The sequence below is a fragment of the Salarias fasciatus genome, chromosome 20 (genome assembly GCF_902148845.1).
Source record: "Salarias fasciatus chromosome 20, fSalaFa1.1, whole genome shotgun sequence".
In the NCBI taxonomy this organism is placed as follows: Eukaryota; Metazoa; Chordata; class Actinopteri; order Blenniiformes; family Blenniidae; genus Salarias; species Salarias fasciatus.
In genome coordinates, this window is record NC_043764.1 from 17563929 (window position 1) to 17586325 (window position 22397).

General features: G+C 43.1%; 1 protein-coding gene across 1 annotated transcript in view; it reads left to right on the top strand.

The window, feature by feature from the left end:
* Positions 1–21572, top strand: part of LOC115407644 (prickle-like protein 2) — a 34711-nt gene extending 13139 nt beyond the window's left edge. Inside the window, exons 2-9 of the mRNA XM_030118070.1 lie at positions 13213–13397; positions 16606–16719; positions 16818–16955; positions 17421–17624; positions 18397–18583; positions 19242–19396; positions 19518–20319; positions 20411–21572. Of these exons, the coding sequence (XP_029973930.1) occupies positions 13266–13397; positions 16606–16719; positions 16818–16955; positions 17421–17624; positions 18397–18583; positions 19242–19396; positions 19518–20319; positions 20411–21360 (2682 nt within the window). The 5' untranslated portion in view covers positions 13213–13265 and the 3' untranslated portion in view covers positions 21361–21572. The remainder of the gene's footprint in view (positions 1–13212; positions 13398–16605; positions 16720–16817; positions 16956–17420; positions 17625–18396; positions 18584–19241; positions 19397–19517; positions 20320–20410) is intronic.
* The last annotated feature ends 825 nt before the right edge of the window (positions 21573–22397 follow it).

A 22397-nucleotide genomic window follows, 5' to 3' on the forward strand; every position in this document is an offset into this window, starting at 1 on the left:
GCAATAGTTCAAAAATAACTAAGGAAATCATCAGGGGGAAGAGTTATGACAGATAATGCCACTACTATTTTGAAAATCATAATACAGGAGCAAAATAACGGTTGACAATTAATTAAATAAACTATATGGAACAATATTCAGATTTTCACTGTTGTTTCAAAGTAATAGTGCAAAAAATGAAACAGTAATCTCATTGAAAAAAAAGAACAAAAAACACTTTGATAAGTATTTTGAGAGCCAACAAGAAGCTCTCTGTCCTCGTTGCGATAGAACCACATGACCAGTGCCAGTCAAGTTAAATACTTGCTCAATAGATGACTGAAAAACAATGCAAACTGTACATTTTCATGACTTTATGAAAACCCCACGATGGAGAGCGTTTTCAGTTTATATACTGTCTGCAGTAATCAAAAACTCCAGTCATATTTATCCAACCACTGGATTTTAATGGTATAACTTTTTTTCTAAACGCAATGAAATCTTTATCCCAGCATAATTGATTTAGCTTGACGGGTCATCGCTTGGGGAGGTGATACATTTAACAAGGATCCATCACGTTTTTTGAGATTCTGATTTAATGGCTGAAACAGCAGGAAGAACAACTAAGTCTTTTCAGTCGAACGTGTGTTTAGTTTTTTAACTATTACATAAGTTTAAAAAAAATCTTACGTAATAAGCCGTGTTACATGACTCCGCTTTATAGGTTAAACTTGTGAAGTGATGCTGGTTGCAATGATGAAACGTAGCTCTGACTTCGGCGGCTTTAACCCACATTCCATCAAAATAATTGAGCAATCTGGTGAAACAACAAGCAATTTAAGAGGTCCAGGCCCTTTTCCCTCACGGCGTCAAGCCGCCTCGTGTTATCTGTCGAAGCTCTTCGGGCTTTTATTGCTAAAATGTTGTCGCCTCACAGGAAAATGGCTCGGCTCTGTGTTCGGCTCTTCTCTGCCGTGATGTTTCATGTGAAGAGACCAGTGGGAGGACGTGTAAAAATGCATAGCAACAGACTCTTTCTCCTGTTCTCTCTCTCTCTTTCTCTCTCTCTCTCTCTTCTTGCATACTTACACGGGCACATTCTCACACACACACAGGCATGCACGCACGCACACACACACAAAAACAAATAAATATACGCCTGCACAGATATAGCACACACGCTCCCTCCGCCCCGCCACCGACACGAGCTCAGTGGAATAACAATGGTCCCATGTTGAGGAGTCCACCCTCCGGCAGATGATGTAAATGGCATCACACAGCAGGAATTAGGCTGAGTTTATGAATCATCGGCAGCGGTCGAGGGGAGAAGCTGCGCCGCTGTCCGCCCAGCTGGACTCCTCACGCAGGTCACACGAGTCTGGTTCGGAGACCGATCGGCTCCCCCGGCGGCCTGCCGCCAAACCCCCCCACCCCACCTGACCCCGGCCGCCATCGCAGCCGATCACACCTGTCTGTCAGATTCACTTAGTAAAAAAAAAGATGTGGGGGCTCGTGCGCACAGACGGTATCCATTTCCTTCCCCGAGTCGCAGGATGGTGCGTGTGCAGCGGCGCGGAGCGCGATTTGCCTGTTGAAACCCTGCAATTCTATTTCAGGCCATCCCACACACAGTGGGAGAGGAGCAGAAATGTGTCACCCTTTAATTACAGCTTTTCAGGTCCTTGTGAAATTTTGTGCATCTGTAGGTAAAAGAGCCCTTCTTTGGATTTCAGGAACACACCTCCAGCAATTAGCACATCAGGGATACGAACCGTGCGTGTGTGTGTGTGTGCCATAATTGGTTTCATTTAAGCATTTTGGTGGAGTTGGTTTGTACTTTCGGGATCCACAGCGTCGGCACATGAAAATTATGTTCCTCCAGCGATTGATGACAACACCGCATGAGTAATACAGACGGACAGTTTGAGTGTGTGTTATGTTCCCAATTATATCACCAGTTTCGCCACTCACTCCAAGCTTTTCTCAGTCTGTTCTGCCAGCTGAACTGTGGAGCTTTATTCCTATAGGGTCAGACCCTTTCAATTAATTTCTTGTTAGTCTTGATCCAAATAAGCTGTGGTAAGAATTTAATCCTCATAACTGGATTATGAGCTGATTGGAGCTCCAGGAGAGCTGTTTGTTACAAAAAAAAAAAAACCATGATGGGTTACATAATTCAAGATGGCTGCTGTATTGACATCCAATCAGAATCAATTATTTGTTTTGTGGTAGTTTTGTAGAAAAATACAGAAATATTCATCGCTAAACGAGTTGATGTGGCTTTGATTGGAGGAAAACATAGAGCAGTGGGACTGTTTTTATTTTAAGTGCCCTTCATAGTGATCAGAGTCACTGAGCACGCACACACACACACACACACACACACACACCGTGCACATTAGGATTAAGAAACAAGATGGAGGCATGAAGGACACTGAACCAGTTTGGAAAAATACGCCACACATAAATTTCTTCTGGATCTCTGGATGAATGAACAACATGTCTGCCATGAAGCGTTTCTCCTCGGCCGCCATGCCGAGGTTTTCCTTTTCATTTCTTGGGACTGTTCTTGAGAGAGCCGGGCAGGGGTGACTGTCTTCACTCCTCCTGGAGCATCTTCCTGTATGGAAGGTTACCGCGTACTCGATTACTTGTCCCCCCGCTGCGCGCAGTCGTCCGTCGCCAGACACGCTCAAACGACTGAGAATGCATGTAAGGAAACCTTTTGTATACACTCGGCTGTGTGTTTATGTGTGTGTTTGTGCAGAAAGCCTTTATTATTTATCAGGGATGACTGTGAGGTCAGCAGGGAGGGGAAAGGGGGCCGGGGGTTGACATTTTGGGCTGATGTTAGTCCAACAGGGAGGCTCACACACACACACACACACACACACCATCACTGGAGCAGTAGGTTACTATTTCAGGCTTGGCAACAGCGCCGGGTTGTGTCTCCGAGAATCCGCGTGAATATGTTAAAATATTTGTGAAGAGATTTGCACCGGAATCCATTTTTAAACCTCCTGATCGTCGCCTTACTTCAGTGTTTTGGAGTGTTACTGAACACACACTCCGCAGAGAACGCCGCCAAACTAAACCCACCCAGCCATTTGAAAGACATCTGCAGCAGGAAGCTGACTGAGGTGGAGGGAATGATACCAGATTTCACCCATCTGTGGTCCCGTAAAATTGATTATATCAGTGGATTATGTAAGTGAGGAATGAGATGAGCCACCAAATTGGTTTCACAGTTCGGCCCCGAGCGCCAGCAAGATGCATCCCAGAGTGAGTTGACAAAGGCAATATTAATAAATGAGTGACAAACTGTATTAGCGTAATTTACCATTATATTATGTTGAAAGCAAAAAACTGGAAATGCAAGTTTTCTTGCTCCATTACAGCAGCACGTTCAAGAGTGATGGAAAAGGCACTTTGGAGGATAATTGCAGTGAGAAATGCTCTCAGACAGAGGCAGATTATAAAAACAAAGGCAACGTCTTTGAGTGTTTTCCTCGTCATGTATGTGTAAAACGAGCTTTTATCTAACACAAGACAAGAACTGGTTACTGGAGAACTGGTCTTCTCTTGACCTACAAAGAACGGTGTCAGTATAGTATTTCATAAAATAGCATAAACACCTTTTGCTTAAAGTCTAATATTCCATTTTTGGTATTATCTAGTATTTAAGTGTGATATTCCAGGTTAGTGCAACTGATTGATGCATTTGAGAACATTTGGGTTCCTTTTCCTCCGCTTACAAGAGATGCGATTGTATAAACAGCATGTGTGGTGTATTGTTGCTCTGACATCGAAGATGCAGAAGTATCCCATAATAAGTCCAGGATTAAACATGGCTTCGCGCGTGTTTTGGAGAGTGCCATGTCATGGTGGAATATGCACCAAACAAGCACTGCTGAATGTAAACTGCAGATTCTGTGTTGTTGATTTCGCTGTCCTCCTACTTTGGCGTTTTGATGAATCTCTTCATACCTCTGCGCCTCAGCAGTATCTCTAAAACGAGTAAACGAATTAGGCTAAGAAGAGAAGATGATACCTGAGACTGTTCATTACAGGACAGAGGGCTTTTCTTTTTTCTTTTCTCCTTCACAACTAAAACCTGCTCACCCTCTGAAAATGTCCCTCTTTTTTTTTCCATGAAAGCTGACCTTGTTGGATGTACTTTGTCTTTCCAGAAATGCGAGCGCTTCAGTCCTTTTAGGAAGTGGTTTCACTCCACAGGACTCCTGTATGTTTTTATCCAGCACCATAAAGCAGATCTATGAGGCTTCAAACCCTCCTCTGTACTCTGTATTAAATATTTCATCATTGTAGAAAAGTGCTGCCATTACCACATTACAGAACCGCATGAAAGAATTATTCTGCCTTTAATTGTAGCAATAGCAGTTTTATAGAGATATTTTTACAGCATTTATAATCTCTGGGCGTTCGTGCCTGTGAAGGCACTGTATCCGGCGCCATTACAGTCAAAGGGTGATTAATTACTCTGTGCTGGAATAATAATTCCATGCAGAGTTTGTTTACAGTGGGATGGAAAAAAAAAAAATAACGGGAGAAAAGATGATAGCCAAGAACCTGTTGAGACAATTAGTATCCCTGCTTGTTATGCTCTGTAATTTACAAAAGTCACTCCGCCGGTTTTCAAGAGTGACGCTTTGAAATTTCAGTCTCACTTAATGATTGAACTCAAATTACTTGATTATTTTGTTGATTGGAAAATGTCCACGAAAGGCTCAACGTGAGCGATTTGTTTCATCGTCGTTTTGCTGTTCCGACGGCAGGTTGTCCACATAAAGACAAGCTCATTAGTCGAGAGAAACTGTAATCACTGTCTGCGTTCTCCTGCTCTGCATTATAATTTCTGTCCGCTTTCGCAACAACATGGCACCGCTCTGACTGCGAAGAGTTAACCGAATCTTCAGCCGAGCACCTCCTCTCATGTCAGCTTTTACATAAATAAGAGCTTTTTCCTTCCATCACTCCCTCTTCTTCTCTTTCTCTCATGCACACCCACACAGTGCCTGTCAGAGGCACATGAGGAAGGGAGGAGGAAGGAGGGAGGTGGGTGAAGCATGACACGTGAAAAAGGAGAAGCGTTGCTCTTAACACTGCATCCACAGTCGTTTATCTGCTGCTTCTCTATTCCTCTTATCGTCCTTTGATTTTTCCAGTACTGTACACTTTCAAGAGTATTTTCTCTCAACGAAATTGGATCTATTGTGGGTTTATACACAGAGTCTCTTTGCTTTGTTCCTGAAATTACCCAATTTGTTACGATGATCTCTCCTCCGGCGAAGACGTGTTGATTAATCTCTGTAATTTATGTGTAAATGAAGACACTGCTAATTGGACTCGACCACAGAAAAGGCACTTCATGGAAAAACTAAATTCAGGTTGAGGGATGATTTAAAGCACAATATGCCGACAGCACGTACACGATCCATCAATAATTATTTATCAATTTAAGAGCGATGACTGTAGATGTGCTGTAGGTTACAGCACCGCAGGTCTGCCTGTACTTTATTGTTGAATCTCATGCATTTCAACAGACACAATTAAATGGGTGTTGTTCAAGACTTTGCACATACCAATCGGTTTCCATGGCAACTTTCAGAGTTTTTCCAAATGACTGAGAGTTGGCTGAATGCTGCCTCACTGAGCCGCACATCGGATGAGTTTTCTGCTTTTCTGTACACCATGATCATCAAGATCAGATAATCCCTCTGCTGCAAAGCTGAACACAATCTACATTGTCAAGAAACAGACCAAAATGAAGTCAAAGTGATTCGTCTCGATGTGATATTCACACTGAATATTCACCCTTTGTCTTTTTTTTTCTTGCTTTATGAAAACCAACAGCCTCTGAAGAGCTTTACAGCATTATCCTCACCCATTCTCTCTCTCTCTCAAACACACACTCAACTCAACTCACACAAACAAACTGATGGAGCAGGTGCCAGGTGACGGGTTCACTGTGTTGTTCAAGAACAAGTCGACAGGGTATCGAACTTGGAACCTTCTATTCGAGAGACAACCCACTCACAGCAACCCAAAATGCACACTTCAGCATTGTAATCATAGCTACAAGCCATCATTATTTCAGATTAGTTCGACATATGGTTTAAAATAACAAGCATTTTTGTCACAGCTTAATTTAAAATTAATGTAGCCCTAATGAATCCTCAGGGTAAACATTATGTGTTTGTTCCACTTGACCAGCCTACATGAGCTGACTTCTTTGCTGCTGGCATAATTACATAATGTTACATGAAAATGAGCTACGGTGCTACAGCGAACATCTTTATACACGTGCTGATTACAAATTGTTGTTTTAATTGTTTGCATGTGGCTTTATTGTTTATTAGAAAGAGATCAACCAGAATTGTTACTGCTAAAAAAAATAAGTGATAGTAGTTGACACAATGCTGTCACGATGTTTGGATGTTTTAAAGTACAGAATGGTCACTACATCGTAAAGTCATTATTGCATTTTTAAAGAGACATTTCTGTTGATAAGTTGGAGAAAAAAAATCCCAATACTCCTTTGATTTTAAGAAAATAGGCATAACAGCAAACTGTTCGCTCTGGGTGAATTATTCTTCAGTGTTTATCATTGTGCACACACACAGTGGAGGCAGACGATGGTGAGGAGATGGAGACATGACAGCTGATAGTATTCACGTTTTACTCCCTGCAGGTTCCATCAGTCACCACGGCTCTAAAGAAAAACTCGGCTGAAATCATACAAAACCCATCTGAACGATTCCGGTTTGTCTTTCCTCAGGTTTCCACCCCTGAAGGAGGTTCCGACACAGTATCATCGATGTTAATTGGGATCTCATTGTGGTCTAAAGGTTAAATATTGAAGGAAAACGGAGATAAACCAAGTTGGATTGTGAAATGTTTGAGTGGAGGGCAGAGAGGGTCTCTTCATTCCTGCCCGTCTCACCTCAGGGTCATTTTACTGATTACTTCTTTTCATCTGTTTGTAAGAGTATTGGTCGGCTGCTCGGTCTTTTGATCCTGCTCGCCACAGCCGTGTCTATTTGTGCTGCAGACCTTTTTTATACGCCGTTAATTATAAGTACCTTTCACAGCTGAGCCTGTGCGCATGAAAAAAAAAAAAAAAAAAACCCAGACCGACACTGAACATAACGTAAGTGTGCTTCTCAACATATCAATGACTTCTCGGTAGTGTAACACTTTGATCAATATAACTCTAAACAGAAACTGTCATCTTTCATGTGAGCTATCCTGATCGATAGATTAATTAACAGGCAAACGTTGATTATTTTATATTTAGAATTCTCTTAAATCTCAATCCAAAACAAGTCTCGACGCGCACTGATGGAAAAAGAATCAACAACAACAACAACAATGTGGGAAATTACAAAATAGAAAATTCTCAAATGTTTATTTTCTCCCTCAATATATTACCACTTCTCTCTGGATAATGAATAACCCAAAAGTAGCCTCCTCCAGGAAACAGAACTTCACAACTTGTCTCTCCTTGTGTTGCTGGGGAAGAACAGAGGAGTGTGTGATGACTAACCAGTCGGCCTGGCGAGTGTGTATTACGTCAAAAAGTCACACACTCATCAGCAGCCTTCTGTACCAGCTGAATGTGCATCCAGTCAAAAGTTATGGTGTAAAGACAGCATGCCGCCTCGAGACTGTTGGACACCGTGTCTTTCTTTAACGATGCAGAGCAGAGTACGGCACGTCTTCGTGACGAGTGTGAAGGGAGCACTAATCGAAGCTCTGATCTAACTGTGCGTGTGTGTGTGTGTGTGTGTGTGTGTGTGTGTGTGTGTGTGTGTGTGTGTGTGTGGGGCTGTGAAACACAAGAATTGAGTAGATCAAAATCAGCTGACTGCTGTATTTTTTCACAGGCTTGTATTTGTTTTTACTTTCTTTCTTTTTCTTTTTTTTTTGGGACCACGCTCATTATCACATCAAGAGAATTGACTGAAGCGAAGGTCACTGCCTTTTGAAAGATCATTTTTCCTCGCGGACCTTTTGACATGTCGCAGCAGGCAAAACTCATGGCCGCAGTCGACCATTTCACACAGCCAGCGTGCATAATACCAAGGCCTCAGCCATCATTGCTGTTATTCATCAGTCCTGTAGACTTTCCTTCTCTGACATGTCAAAATATCCACAGTGAAAAAAGCGTAACATTTCGGTTTCAGACCTTCAGTCTGCAGGCGTGATTTATTTAAGAGAGCACTCTGACATCCACTGCCGCTGCAGAGGATGAGACCTTCTCTTGGTTCAGAGACGACGCAGAGGGGGTACAGACAGTCTAGATCCCCTGAAGGGGCCCTCCAATAAGCGAGTCTTTTGTATTTAACACTTTCACATAAAAACAGATATTGTTACTTAACAGGCAGATCTTTTTTTACAGTTTGAAGTAATTTGTCATCTGGAGCAAGAAAAAGAAACAACATCAGACAAGTAATGTCTGATGGAAAATGCCAGCTTCACATTCTGTTTTTATATCCAAACAAAGCTTGAGTTATTCGTGTGTATTTGTCATTGGATTATTAAAAAAAACACACATATTAACAAAACTATCCTGAGGCCATAAAACAACATTTTGACAGTCCCTTTTCTTCTTTTCAGTCATTTTACTGTTGATGCAAAGCAAGGCTCAATAGCTGGATGATCAAATGTTTAACAACAATCAAAAACTGGCTCATATCCAGTCACTGCTGACAAAGTTTCACATGTAGAATTCCTGTTAACGTTACTCCCTGACTGCTTATGTTGTAATCTATTGCTTCACGTCCTCACATCGATTACTATGACTGTCTCCAGGACTTCCACAGTGGGACCATCCATTCAGAAATACCCAGTCACACACAGTCGAAAACAAAAACACAAACACACACACAATGAATTAACTGCCAGGAATGTTTCTTGGAAAATTGGGAGAAACTCATTTTTCTTTCATTGACAATTCGAAAGCAAGTAAATCAAAACTTAATCCAAAACTAAATGAATTTTTGTGCACCACATGTGACAGTTTGTAAGTCTGCAATAAGAAATCTGCCAGTGTGTGTGTGTGTGTGTGTGTTTCATGCCGATGCAGTCGAACAGATGTCAGTTGAAGAACATTAACATCAACCACACTGCAAGCAAGTGAATGAGCTGTAAACCAAATCCACGATGAAACAATCCAAATTAATTGTGTGAAAATCTAAAACCCGAAATAACTACTCCTCGATTGGCGACAACAAAAACAAAAAAAAAATAATCTATCTAACTATGTTATCACTGCAAAAATTAATTCTGAGACATTTTCCGTTAAGACTGTTGTTGGGCTCTGCAGCCCTGAATCGCAGATGTGATCTTGTATTGGCAGGATGAGTTGTGTTTGAATGAGGTCTAACAGGCTCCGGGTTAGCCAGCAGGCCCACTCTTCACTCAGACTCCTGGCACTAATGACAAACAGCCTCGGGCCAGGCTCCAGGCTCAAGGTTACATACCTACAGTCTCTCTTCACAAAGAAATCAGCAGCACCCATCTTAGAGAGATAAACAGTACCGGGTTCAGCCTGGATGGAGGCTGACTCACTGGCTCAGGCTGTGGAAATGTCTGCTGTTCCTTGGCCACTGCTTAAGCTGTGTTTTTCTGTGATTTCTAATCTGTGGGAAATAGTGTTGCTGTCTGAAACCGCCAGAGAGGACCTGTCTGTAGTCATAGTTTGAGAGGAATCATTTTGAATTCCAAATGTCAGGGCCTGTTCACACTTTCTCACCATGTTGTTTTTCTCCGTTAAACGATACGACCTTGATGCACGACCTGCAGACACCGAGCCGTGCTCTCATTCACTGTCTGATGTACTCGGGTACATAGTGCACAACCGTCTGTTAAACGATCACAATGGATTTTTTTTTTTTTTTTTTTTTTGTTATGTGTTATTCCTGATGTTTCTGGAAAGCCTGATTGTTCTCTGCAGTGTGCAATAATAATAAAACCTACAAGAGCTCTCCATTAATCAGATTCCAAAATAACAAACCATGAGATGTAAACACAACTCAATCTTGCTCTCATTTCTGGCTCACTAAATATTCAGATTGGCAGCTGAAGTAGTGGTTTTTCATTTTCATACTTTGGTGGTGGAGGTGATACCTTGTGTTAATTATTCATGTGTCAGTAATGTGTGCAGCTGTTCACCACCACACAGGGAGAAGCAGAGGAGGAGGAGATCAATTTGATCTCTAATCTATAGCTGAGAGGAGACCAATGAATGTTGATATAAAACGTGTCTGTCGATAATGACGTCCTGGGTTTGCACTGCAAGTAATATGCTGTTGATTGTTAGTATTTATAGCGCTGTGAATGCATTTTAAAGCTCTGGATGAGAATTTCCCTCTGGGCCGGTCAGTCCGACACTTCAGACTGTAAAACCTATCTGATGAATAATCACTGAATCTTTTACAAACAGTCGTAATCCCCATTAGGTTATTCCTGCTGATTCTGATGATGGGTTATTTACAATGTCTTTCTCATCTTTAAAATTTTTCTCAATATACTGTTTGCAGTGACATTTTTGATCCTCTGGTGATTTAACTGTGCATAACACAAATGATCCTATTGGTGAGCTTGTGCTTTGCTTTATGCTTTCTTATAAACTATAACAATTCTAAACATAACAGAACATTAGTAAACAGGACAGAATAGCTGTTGTAGCTATTGAGATGGGGATCAGTTTGTTGTGTTTCTTGTTATTGTATCAGTGCTGCACCTGATTCATGCATTCATCAGATAATGTAAAGTTTACTCTAAAGCTCATTGATAGAATTGTTTTATTATTTTAATAGAAGGACTTCCTGAATGCTTATAACATTCTCTCCCCATACCATTCTAGCTTCAGAAAACAGCACAGTACCACCACAGCATCCCTAATGGTTGTCAACAACACAATTGAGGATAATAACAGGCTTTGTGTCGTTCCCTTCACTGATCTTTCAAAGGTCTTCAACACTCTTGACCACCACATCCTGAAACAACGACTGCTCATGTAGTGTTGTTATCCCAGCAGGTGGTTGGCTGCTTTGAAAATCACCTTTCTAATGAAACTCAATGTGTTAAAGGTGATAATTTTGTCTCTACTGTATTAAATGTCACATCAGGGATCCCCCAAGGTTCTGTCGTGGGTGCACTTTTATTTACTCTTCATGTTAACAACCTGGGTCATAACCTTCTATATGCGCAGCTTCATCTTTATGCAGATGATACCGTCATTTACTTCAGTGTTGCTTTACCTTTACTCAATCACTTGAGAATCTGCAGGCTGCCTTTGACACTGTACAACGACACCTGCTGGGTTTAAACCTTGTGTCAAATGCCTCAAAAACCAAAATGATGCTGTTTTCTTACAATGGGCATGAGGCATTTTAACTGATGAACATTTAACTTTGAGACCTCATGTTGAAACCTAGTGAAAAAAAATTAATCTCAAGCTCAGTTTCTATTTCAGAGACAAGTCCTGTTTTTCCTATGCGTCGAGGAAAAAAAAACTGGTAGAGGTAACATTCCACCCATTGCTTGATTATGGTGATGGACACTCCTGTCCAATGCTTGCATTGCCTGCACACTGTGGTTCTTTGAGGTTTGTCACAGGCTTCTGAGCTCTATCTCACCACTACATCTCATGTACATACTATATGCTGGAGTTAAGTGGCTCTTCCTTATCATTTGTACACTCTGGTGCAAATGCATTAATAAATCCATCCTCGGCCTTCTCCTCTTTTACCTTTATGGGTACATTTTACTTAAAACCCGCAATTATTGTCTACACTGAACTTGACAAACAGGCTTTTACGCTCTCTGCTGCCTGGAAAAACTTCCAGACTGAGCTACAGCTTCAGGAACTGATCTTGATGAAGAATTTTCAAAATGAGTTGAACGATATGGAGCCAGGTTCTTTTTGAGAGTGTAACTGAGTTCATTCTGAGCCCGTTTACGAAGTTTAGGCCTTCCTTTGCAAAATTATTGCTGTTTTTGTTTTTTTTTTTAATAATGGCTGAGATATGTGGGGTTTTTTGTTTGTTAAATGTTATTGTAGCTAGGCACTCCTGTCATCTCAGGGCTCTCTGGAAAAATTGATCCTGCCATCACAATGGGGATCACCTAAGGGTTTATTTGTTTGTTTGTTTAGTTTGTTGCAACATGGCACTACAGATTTCAGTGAGTGCCCCTTTATAAAGAGTTGGTTCAAGAAACACTGGTAAATCTTGAATGGTTTCCCTAGCGCCCCCATGAGGCTGATATGTGGATTTCACTGAAAAATGTATAAATTGAAATTACTGTCACAGTTGATGCAGTCAGTCACAGTACCTTCAATAACCCTTTGATTTGGAGTCATCATCAAGCCCGAAAGCCAATTTATGCAAACATGTTGAATCTGCTGAAGTCAGTCATATTGGAGTTAGTTCTAAAGTTAGTTCATGGTTGAAGATAGTTAAATGTAGCTCTGACATGCAACATCACTCACCTGACTGCAGGAAGCTTCAGAGAGATGAGCAGCTCCACGACCAGAGTTTAATTCTGATTTGGACTTTTTAAAAAAAAATTTCTTGGTTTCCATTTTTATTTACTTTGCACTGCCAACTCGAGCTCCTGAATATATTGTCATCGTTTCTCAAACAATGATAATGAATCCTATTCTGACATTTCAAGTCCACTTCCCATGATGATTAGCATTTAGCTCAAAGCCGTCACAGATATGAAATGTGGGCAGTTTTTTTTTTTTTTTTTATTCTTCTGGGTAATTATTTAAAGAAACACACAAAAGATTAATATTACTTGACCTGATTTTTTTTATGAATGTCATCAATTTACTTATTTCCATCCACACTGAAAAATACTAAATTGGTTTCTCATTCATTTCCAAGCTCCAGCTGAGAGTTGAAGGATGCTGATCTGGGCAAAACTCCCTGAACAGGTCTCCAGTCCATTGCAGAGCAAATGCAGAGAAACGGTCACACACACTCACATTCACAGCTACGGTTTGACCGATTTCGCAGTGCTTAATTAACCTCAGACAACTGAAACTGTGCTTGGGAGAAACCACACACATGCACAGGGAGAACATGGAAGCTCCACAAAGAAAGATCCAAAAAGCCCCACCGCTATAGAGCGAACCACGACAGGACTGTCTGGGATTTTCCTCACACTCACGCTCCTGTCTGTCTGTTTCCCCCACAGGAACGCCTGTGACCACTAAGACGGCTCGTGTAGAGGAGCATGTTGTGACAGCCATGTCTCTGGAGATGGAGAAGACCATCACCAAGCTGATGTACGACTTCCAGAGGAACTCCACCTCTGACGATGACTCCGGATGCGCACTGGAAGAATACGCCTGGGTTCCCCCTGGCCTCAGTCCCGAGCAGGTGCACACACATTCCGTCGTTAGCGAAGTGATTTCGTTTTTGTTTTTTAACAGTGGATTATATGGAATCTAATCGAATCAGACAAAGAAATTCAGTCACTGGGCTGATCACGTATGAATATTGTTGCTTTAATGCCCTTCATGGCGCTTTAATCTCTTTGATTTCGAGACAGGAAGGGCAGGGATGACAGGAATCACCGAGATTCAGCTGTCAGGACTTTCGTGTGAGAAATTGTAAGGACATCTTTTGGTTGTCAGCGTTTAGCGCCGACGCTGCAGGAAACAAATCCAGAGTCAGGCAGAATGACAACTGTAACCACAATTATGAAAAGAAGCCACACACTGATTAGTTGATTGCATTATCTGAAGAACAGATGTGAATAGATGAATACATTGACAAATCATCAGAATCGCCCCATTGTTCCACTTCAAAGTGGGAGATTTTACAATAACGTTTTATGTGTACAGAGGCTTTGTTCATCTGGGAGGCTCCAATCTCGGTAAAAGGTAGTTTCCCTGATTATCATCGAGTACATGATTCCTGATTTTACAAAGCATTCTACCTGATAACCATGCTCGCGTTGTCATTTTCAGCCTAATGATGCTTTCGCCTTATTAAGCCTGGATTTTCTTGAGTATTTGAAAGTATCTTTGCAAGTTCAGACCCAAAGGAATGAAAGCAAATTAAACCAATTAACGTTTGGATGAGTCTAATTGAAAATGTGTGGCAATGTGTTTATGCATGCAGGTTTCCCAATTCCCTGTCTGGACTCATTTGCAGTTTAAATGCCTTTTAATAGCATGCATGAGCGAGCTAATGTAATCAGTGGTGCAAATCCACAGGAAGATATTTTATCATTGATTTTTTTTTTTTATCTGTTGTTTTCTCCTCGTATTGTGACACAAGATAAACACACTTGCGTTCAGCAATATTGAGTATCAACATTCCTGTCCTTATTTAGTGAGAGGAGCACTCTAATGCAACAGGCCTCCTCAGGCTCTGCTAACAGATGACAGGACGGGCTGATAACAGTCATTTTCTCCAGTCAGCCATCTTGACAGGATGCTGAAAGAGGCTGCAGCCTCTGTCATCCAACAGGAGGTGCAGCCGATTGTGGCTGCCTCTTTCTCTTTTAATGCACTTGAATGTAATGATTTTCGAGCCCGTCACTTTGGAGTTGTCTTTGCACAGCGTCATTCAAAAGTCTGGCATTTAAAAAGAAATCACCATTTTGTGTAGTGTCGTTTATTGAGTTGTCATCAGTCACAATCTGCCGTCTTGACAGCATTCAAGTTCGATTGTGAGAGACTTTGGTTTTTTTTTTTTAAATTCCGACAAATTTTCTGTCAAGACGTTTTTGACCCAGTTTTCGTTCGTCCATCTTCTGCACTCCTTTATCCATCTCAGGGTGGCAGGATGCTGCAGCAGATCTCGGCTGTGTGTGGGTGAGAGCAGGACAAGTTTTCACTCCAACACAGGGCAAACGTTCACATTCCTGTTCACACATACAGGCAATTTAGAGCTGCTCACCCAAAAAACTCCAGAGAGCTGATCACGGCATCACCACACAGCTGAAATCCATCCATCCGTCAGCTATACCACTTGTTCCTGTGCAGGTTTTCCATGTATTCGAATAAAAAGAATCAAAATAGCTTCAACAACACATCACATACAGCTATGATTAAACTCCACTGATGTAAAGGTGCTGGTTTTTGGGTGAAATTACTAATGTGAAATGACCTTGACTGGAGCAATGGCGAATGTCGATCTCATTGATGGAGAACAAAACAAGTGGGCCTGATGGGGAGCACTCAGAGCGCCGTGCCTTTGCCTTTCACTCTCCACCCCACTGATTATGTAAATTGAATCAGGAAAAACTTCAGCAAAATAGATCTTAACACTGCACTGAACACCAGACCACTTTGTGTCCAAGGCTGTTATGCTGAAATCAGAGACAAGTGACAAGATTGCTTTCCATCCTTTGAGTGTTTACTTCTCCGACGCCAATCAAGGTTTTCTATGTTTCACCCACGAACATGTAAATACAAACGGCAGTTCGGGCCACGGATACCAAGTGCAGCCGCATCGTGAATTCTAATTGCAGTGCCAGTGTGTGTAACTGAGGATTTCCTTTAAACCATGTGAATATTAGCTGTTGAAAATTTAAAGAGGCTGATGCTGCTGAAGGTTGTGTCTGCCGCAGCAGCACACGGCTCATTGTGCCACACTTTCAATTCCAGACACTGACTTCCAAGGGCAGCGATGAAAGAGGGAAAAATATAACAAACTTATGTTGGTATCAAGACCATGACGGGTTTATTTTAAAGCAATCCCAGATTCATCCTGGTTATTTGGAAAAAGGTAGATTGTGTGTAAACTAGCCAACATTTAGCCCAACATGATGTCCACATAATGGTGCAGATATCACTGTGTAAGCCACCTTTTCATTGTTGATATGAAAACAGCTTTGCTTGCACTGCTAAACTTGTTTTATTTGAATTATTGCTCATATCTCATCGGAGTACCTGCCTAAAAATCTCATAGCAGACCGATAAGATTATTACCAGTTTTCTAAGGAGCATGTCGCAAAGTAACGTGTTGCTGTAATGCCACTAATCAGGACAATAACACACTCTGATCTGAATACAATCATGTCACGATTGACACAAAGCCCCTTTAAACTGAATAAGAAGCATCTCTTACCTGCTGCACAAACCATCCGACTCTGAATACCTAATATTACCTGTATCCACAGTGTCTGTGATGTTACTTTTATAAAAACTGCTTTTGGCTGCATGTTGCTAGTTTAATGCAGCCATTCTGATGTTGCTTCTTATCTTGGTAATTAGTGTGACAACAACACAGCTATATTATCCACAATATCAATAGAGATAGATAGATAGAACATGCAAACTTCGTACAGAAACATGGTCAATCAGATTTGAATTGGGGATATTTTTGCTGTGAGGCCTGAGCGCTAAGTACTGCACTACGGTGACGGATCCTCCAGTTCCCACCAACAGTAAACTGTAATGATAAAACACTAGAGCTGCTTAAAAACCCACTGAATAATGATCTTGTGGTTTTTTTTTTATATCTGCTGGATTCTTCTCTTTAGTTTGTTTTAATTGTTTACTGCCAGAGTTATTCTGAAGTTCACTGCCCTCGTGCAGATTTCAAATGAATTTGTCGTTTTTGATGTTTTCAGGTACATCAGTACTATAACTCCCTACCTGAAGAAAAGGTTCCTTATATTAACAGCCCTGGGGAGAAATATCGCATCAAACAACTGCTTCACCAGTTGCCTCCACATGACAATGAGGTAAACAAATCAGAAGAAGGTGGAAAATCAGTTCCAGACGTAAATGTTTAGAGAAACGTTTGTATGAAGAAGGGTGACGATGAGCCGTGTCACTTCAGGTACGTTACTGTAACGCTCTGGATGAGGAGGAGAAACGAGAACTGAAGATCTTCAGCAACCAACGCAAGAAGGATAACCTGGGCCGGGGAAACGTCCGTCCGTTCCCTCTCACCATCAACGGGGCCGTCTGTGACAAAGTAAACACACGAGCTTTCTTCCTTTTCACCCTCATGGTTTTTTTTTTTACTCACTGAAAACATTGATGATCAGCCAAACAACTTCAAGAGCTCTTTCTGACAAATCTTCAGCCCTAAAAGGGCCATCTTGTCTCTTTACCTCTTCACATCTGAGTGTTTGTGTTCTCCGATATTTCTCCCCACACTGATTCCTCTCCTTCTCTCCTTTCCTGTTTGCTCTTGTCTCGTTTCCTGTTCTTTCCTGCCACTTCCTTTCCTTTCATTTCACTTCATTCTTTTTAATACATTTTCTTTCCTTTTTTCCATCTTCTTTTTTTGATTTTTCCAATTTTTTGATTAATCTTCTTTTTTCTTCTGTTTCGTATTCCTTCCCATCTGTTTCCTTTCCTTTCACTTCTCTTCTTCTCCTTCTTTTCACTTCTTCTTCTTCTTCCCTTCACTTCTGTTTCCTTTCCTTTCCTGCAGTGCGGTGGTCAGATAAACGGAGGGGATATTGTAGTTTTTGCTGTGAGGGCAGGTCATGGGAAGTGCTGGCATCCTCACTGCTTTGTCTGCGGCACGTGCGAAGAATTGCTGGTGGATCTGATATACTTCCATCAGGATGGGAAGATCTTCTGCGGCCGGCACCACGCCGAGAGGCTGAAGCCCCGCTGCTGCGCCTGCGACGAGGTGCGCTGGTCTGGGCCCGGAACCCTTCTGGGTTGGAAACGACCGAATGGTTCATAGTTCATAGACTTGGACGGGGTTGAAACCGGCCTGGAGAGAAAAGATGGCTTGGTATTCCTGCCATGTCTCAGAAAGTCTGTTTTCCAAACAGAATTTGTGGATGTCAAGCTTGAGATGTCAATAATGACAACAACTCCGGTTCATCAAACTCTGGCAACGTTTGGTTGGGAACGTTATTAAAAACCATCATCAGTTTGATACTGTCTCATCTATTCAACACCAATTGAGTTTCTTCTAAATATGTTCAATAGCAACCTAATGAGTCACAAAAAAGACTATTGAAAGTCTGGAAAGCTTCATTCCAGTTTCATTTTTAATGTAACATTGGCTTGCTTTAAGTCTTGATGTCTTTTGTTGTTTCAATTATTTATCTTATTAAAAAAAAAACAGGATTTTTAAACAATCTGAAAGTAAATCATGCATAACTCAACCAAGCTTGCTTAATTTCAAAGGGTCTTGGGGTAAAATGTTCATCATGGCAGAGATTTCATGAAAATATTATGGGAAAAAAATAATGAACTGAAAATGCACCCATGAAGGACCCAGAACATCATCCCACCATGAGAGGATTCTTCCGAGACAACATTAAAGGAAAAAGTTCATAATGAGCTGAAAACAATCAGAAAACACATATTCCTAATGTCCTCTGGTGGCATTCTTTCAGTTGAAACCAACTGTTGTGTCTGTTAATAAATGCCATGTCTGAATTGTGCAGATCATTTTCGCTGATGAGTGCACCGAGGCTGAAGGCAGACACTGGCACATGAAGCACTTCTGCTGCTACGAATGTGAGACCACCCTGGGCGGCCAGCGCTACATCATGAAGGACGGCCGGCCACACTGCTGCAACTGCTTCGAGTCCCTTTACGCAGAGTACTGCGACGCCTGTGGCGAGCACATAGGTACCGCATGTCTCCTGGATGGCTTATTAGCATTGCTCGTATAGTCCCGTAACATACATGAATTTGCTACAAAAGCACATGGACATGTTATTTTTCCACCAACATCACAGAAAAATCCGACAGCCGTTTATTGTAAGCGTGGGCGTTATCAGCTCCGCGAGCCATGTGCCACAGCTGTGGAGAGGCGGATCCAGTACACTGAGATGTGGATGCTTATTATCATCCCAGGCTCACAGTGAAAGAGTGTTTCAGAGGATGCTCCCATGTTGTATCCAGATGGGAGCCGCGAAAGATGATTACTTCCCCTTGCCGGGGAGCAGCGGCGGTGTAATGTATTTGTGCCATCATACAATTCAAGGGCTGATGTGTGAGAGTTTGGAGTGAAAGGTGTGTGTGGGGCTTTTTTTAGAAGTAAAAAAAAAAAGCTGTGTTCAAAGAAAATGTTATGACCGCCAGCAGACATATCTAAGTGGTTGATTTTCTGGTGAGCAACTATGATCAGAAAGTGAAGAACATGCTGTTTTACATATTTGTAGTTTTAGTTGCCTGAACTGTCAGTTTAGGCAAAAACACCTTTCAGTCGCAATGAAACGGACGCAAACCATTACTCCAAAGTAAGATATGTGAGTGAATCTGTTTCTTTCCCAACTTACCAAAGGCATTGACCAAGGACAGATGACATATGATGGGCAGCACTGGCACGCAACTGAGGAATGTTTTTGCTGCGCACGTTGCAAGCGCTCTCTGCTGGGTCGCCCTTTCCTGCCGAAGCAGGGACATATCTTCTGCTCACGGTCCTGCAGTGCCGGACAGGTAAGACAACAACAACAACAACAAAAACACAACAACTTTCTCAAGTAGGATGTACTTCCTCCTGAAGTGATTCGTAATTCCACCTGTTATTTCGCTAATCTGTTTGATTTGCATCGACCAGGATCCAGAAGAGTCTGACTCCTCTGACTCTGCGTTCCAAAGTGCTCGTTCCCGTGAGTCCCGCCACAGCACCAAGATTGGGAAAAAGGAGCGCAGGAATGCTGAGCAGGAGCGGCGGAGTTCAGAGACCCGCCAGTCGGCGCCTCCACCGATGCCTGACCGACTGTCTGCCGAGATCGATCCCCTGTCCGTTCAGATGGATCGTTTAAGCGTTTCTTCCAGCCAGACTCCGAGCAGGACACCTAATCGCACGCCGAGCCGCACTCCAAGTCGCGCCCCAAGCCTTAACCAGGTGTGGATGAGTCGGGATGATCCCTACATTCCTGCTTCCTATGAGGGCCCGCAAAGGGACCCATCCCCCTCTCCTACATCTTTGCATCTGTTAGGTCAGTGCAATGCTCGGCAAGGCTACAATCCTAATGCAAATGCACACCAACCAGCCCAGACTCCTGCCAACCCAGTGAAGAGGCCGGATTCGTGGGGGAAGGAACAGGGTAACACCAAGCGGGCCCCTATGGCCGCCCTGAGAGGCCATTCCTTTAATGAAAACTGGATCCACCACAACCAGGAAGAATTCCGACCGAACAAGCTGCGCACCCAGATGAGCTTCAACGAGATGTCGAGCCAGAATCAAGGCTTCTCTGACAAGAGGAGCATCAGTCTGCATGGATTTCAGAGAGACGGCAGACCCCCGCTGACCAGGAGGAACCCGATCAACGCCATGAGCTTCAATGAGCCTCTGACTCCTCTAGAACAGACTCCTCGTGGATCCATGGACTCCCTCACTATGTCCAATGCGACAGGTACAGTGTTGTCAGCTACGCTGTTCAATATAATGTTTTGATAAATTGCAGAAAATGGGATTAAAATGACATGTTTTATTTGTGATTCCAGCTGGGAACTCTCTGGATGGGGTCACTAAGCGTCAGGAACATTTGTCAAGGTTCTCCATGCCGGACCTGAGTAAGGACTCAGGCGTGAACGTGTCTGAAAAGAGCAACATGGGAACACTGAGCTCCTCTGTTCAGTTCCACAGCACAGAGTCGCTATCCTCCTCTCGGCCATTCAACAACAACATGTACACCCCGCTGAGAGTTGGCTACCCGCTGCAGTACTGGGACGGCCCGCAGCCGCTTGGCTTCGACGGCAAGGCTCACGCCGGGGTGATGGGCAGCAGCGGAAACCTGCGAATGGCTCCCATGAGCGACAGGATGCCACGCCGACGCCTCAACGCGCAGGAATCTGTGTCCCAACAGCAGCAGGCGCAGCCGCGACGCCGCAAACACCACCGTGGGAACAACGGGCATCACCGCAGCGGGCGCCACCACAAACGCTCCCGCCGCTCTCGCTCCGACAACGCCCTGCACCTGGTGGCGGACCGGCCCACTCAAATGGTGGAGCCGCCCTACCGCCGCGTTCAGGAGGATTACGATCGCTTCCCCTCTGGCCACGCTGCCCGGGAGTTGTACGGTCTGGAGCCCGGCGGGTACAGGCAGCAGCCCCACCGGCCCTGCCCCCGCACCACGTCTGATCTCACCCTGCAGAATGCTGGCTGGCAGCCTGTGGGGCTAGGGGGGCCTTGCTGGGGCGACGGCTACATAGAGGCTGCCGACCCTTGGTGCTCTAGCTGCTCCTCTTCCTCCGAGTCCGAGGGAGACGAGGCATATTTCCTGGGCGAACCGATCCCCCGGCCCGTGCAGCTGTGCTACATCAACAACGAGGAGCTGCGCCATCGCTACAGCCCCTCTGGGATCGGTGGCCATCACGGACCGCTGCACGGACCGATTCACGGCCAGCTGCACACCCGCCAGAGGAGGAAGAGCAAAAACTGCATAATTTCCTAGATATAGAGCAAAGGGATGGCGAGAAATGAGCAGGAGAGTGAAAGAGATGAGAGAGAGAGAGAGAGAAAGGTAAGAGAACAGTTAGAGAGGAGGAACAGAGAGTGGGAAGGTGAGAGTGAGACAGCTGAGAGTTAGAGTGAATAAAGACTTTTTCGTGTGTGTGTGTGTGTGTGTGTGTGTGTGTGTGTGTGTGTGTGTGTGTGTGTGTGTGTGTGTGTGTGTGTGTGTGTGTGTGTGTGTGTGAATGTGGTGGGGTTGAAGAGGAAAAAAAAAAGGCCTATTTTTTGTGCTTTTGAGCTTACACAACTCCACACTGGGTTGTGTTTGTGTACACCTACACAGAATGATCTAATCATAAGAGGAAGCTCAGCTGGCTTACACAACACAAATGTTTACAGTGATGGAGATCAACTCAGCTGATGGTCACAGGAAGCGTCCATGAATTTGACCACAAAATAAACTGCGGTCGGGGTAAATAACATGATGTGCGTGAGTGTCTATGCGTGTATAAATGTTTGAGAGATTGAACAAATTCCTTAACAGTCTGAAAAGGAAAGCGAAACTGGTCAAACTGCAGAGATCTGACTGCTTCCGTCACAGCTCAGTGATCCAAGCCCTGGGCAGTCAGCTTCTTCGATGTGGACAAACGAGAACTTGTGTTGGGATAGTGAAAGCTACGTGCTAGATTCCAAGCTATGTCATTGTTTACCTCAGTGGAATCCAAATGCTGCTGGAATATAGTGTTGGCTCACTAGCCCCCGTTATCACGTTGTACAAAAATAAGTCTGTTGAAACTTGTGCTCTACATAGCCAGCTCTCCATGCTTTACCAAGGACGAAGGCCGGTCAGCCTCTGCTCCTTGACCATTCAGGCACAGTAATGTCAGGTATGGTCCCGTTTTCTCTTCTGCAACATGCTTTGTTTTATGAGAGTTACTTATAGATGATTTAAAAAATAATAATAATATAAACATTAATAACCCTAACAATAACAATAATAATGCAAATAATAATTATAACCATATTAAAGAATAATAC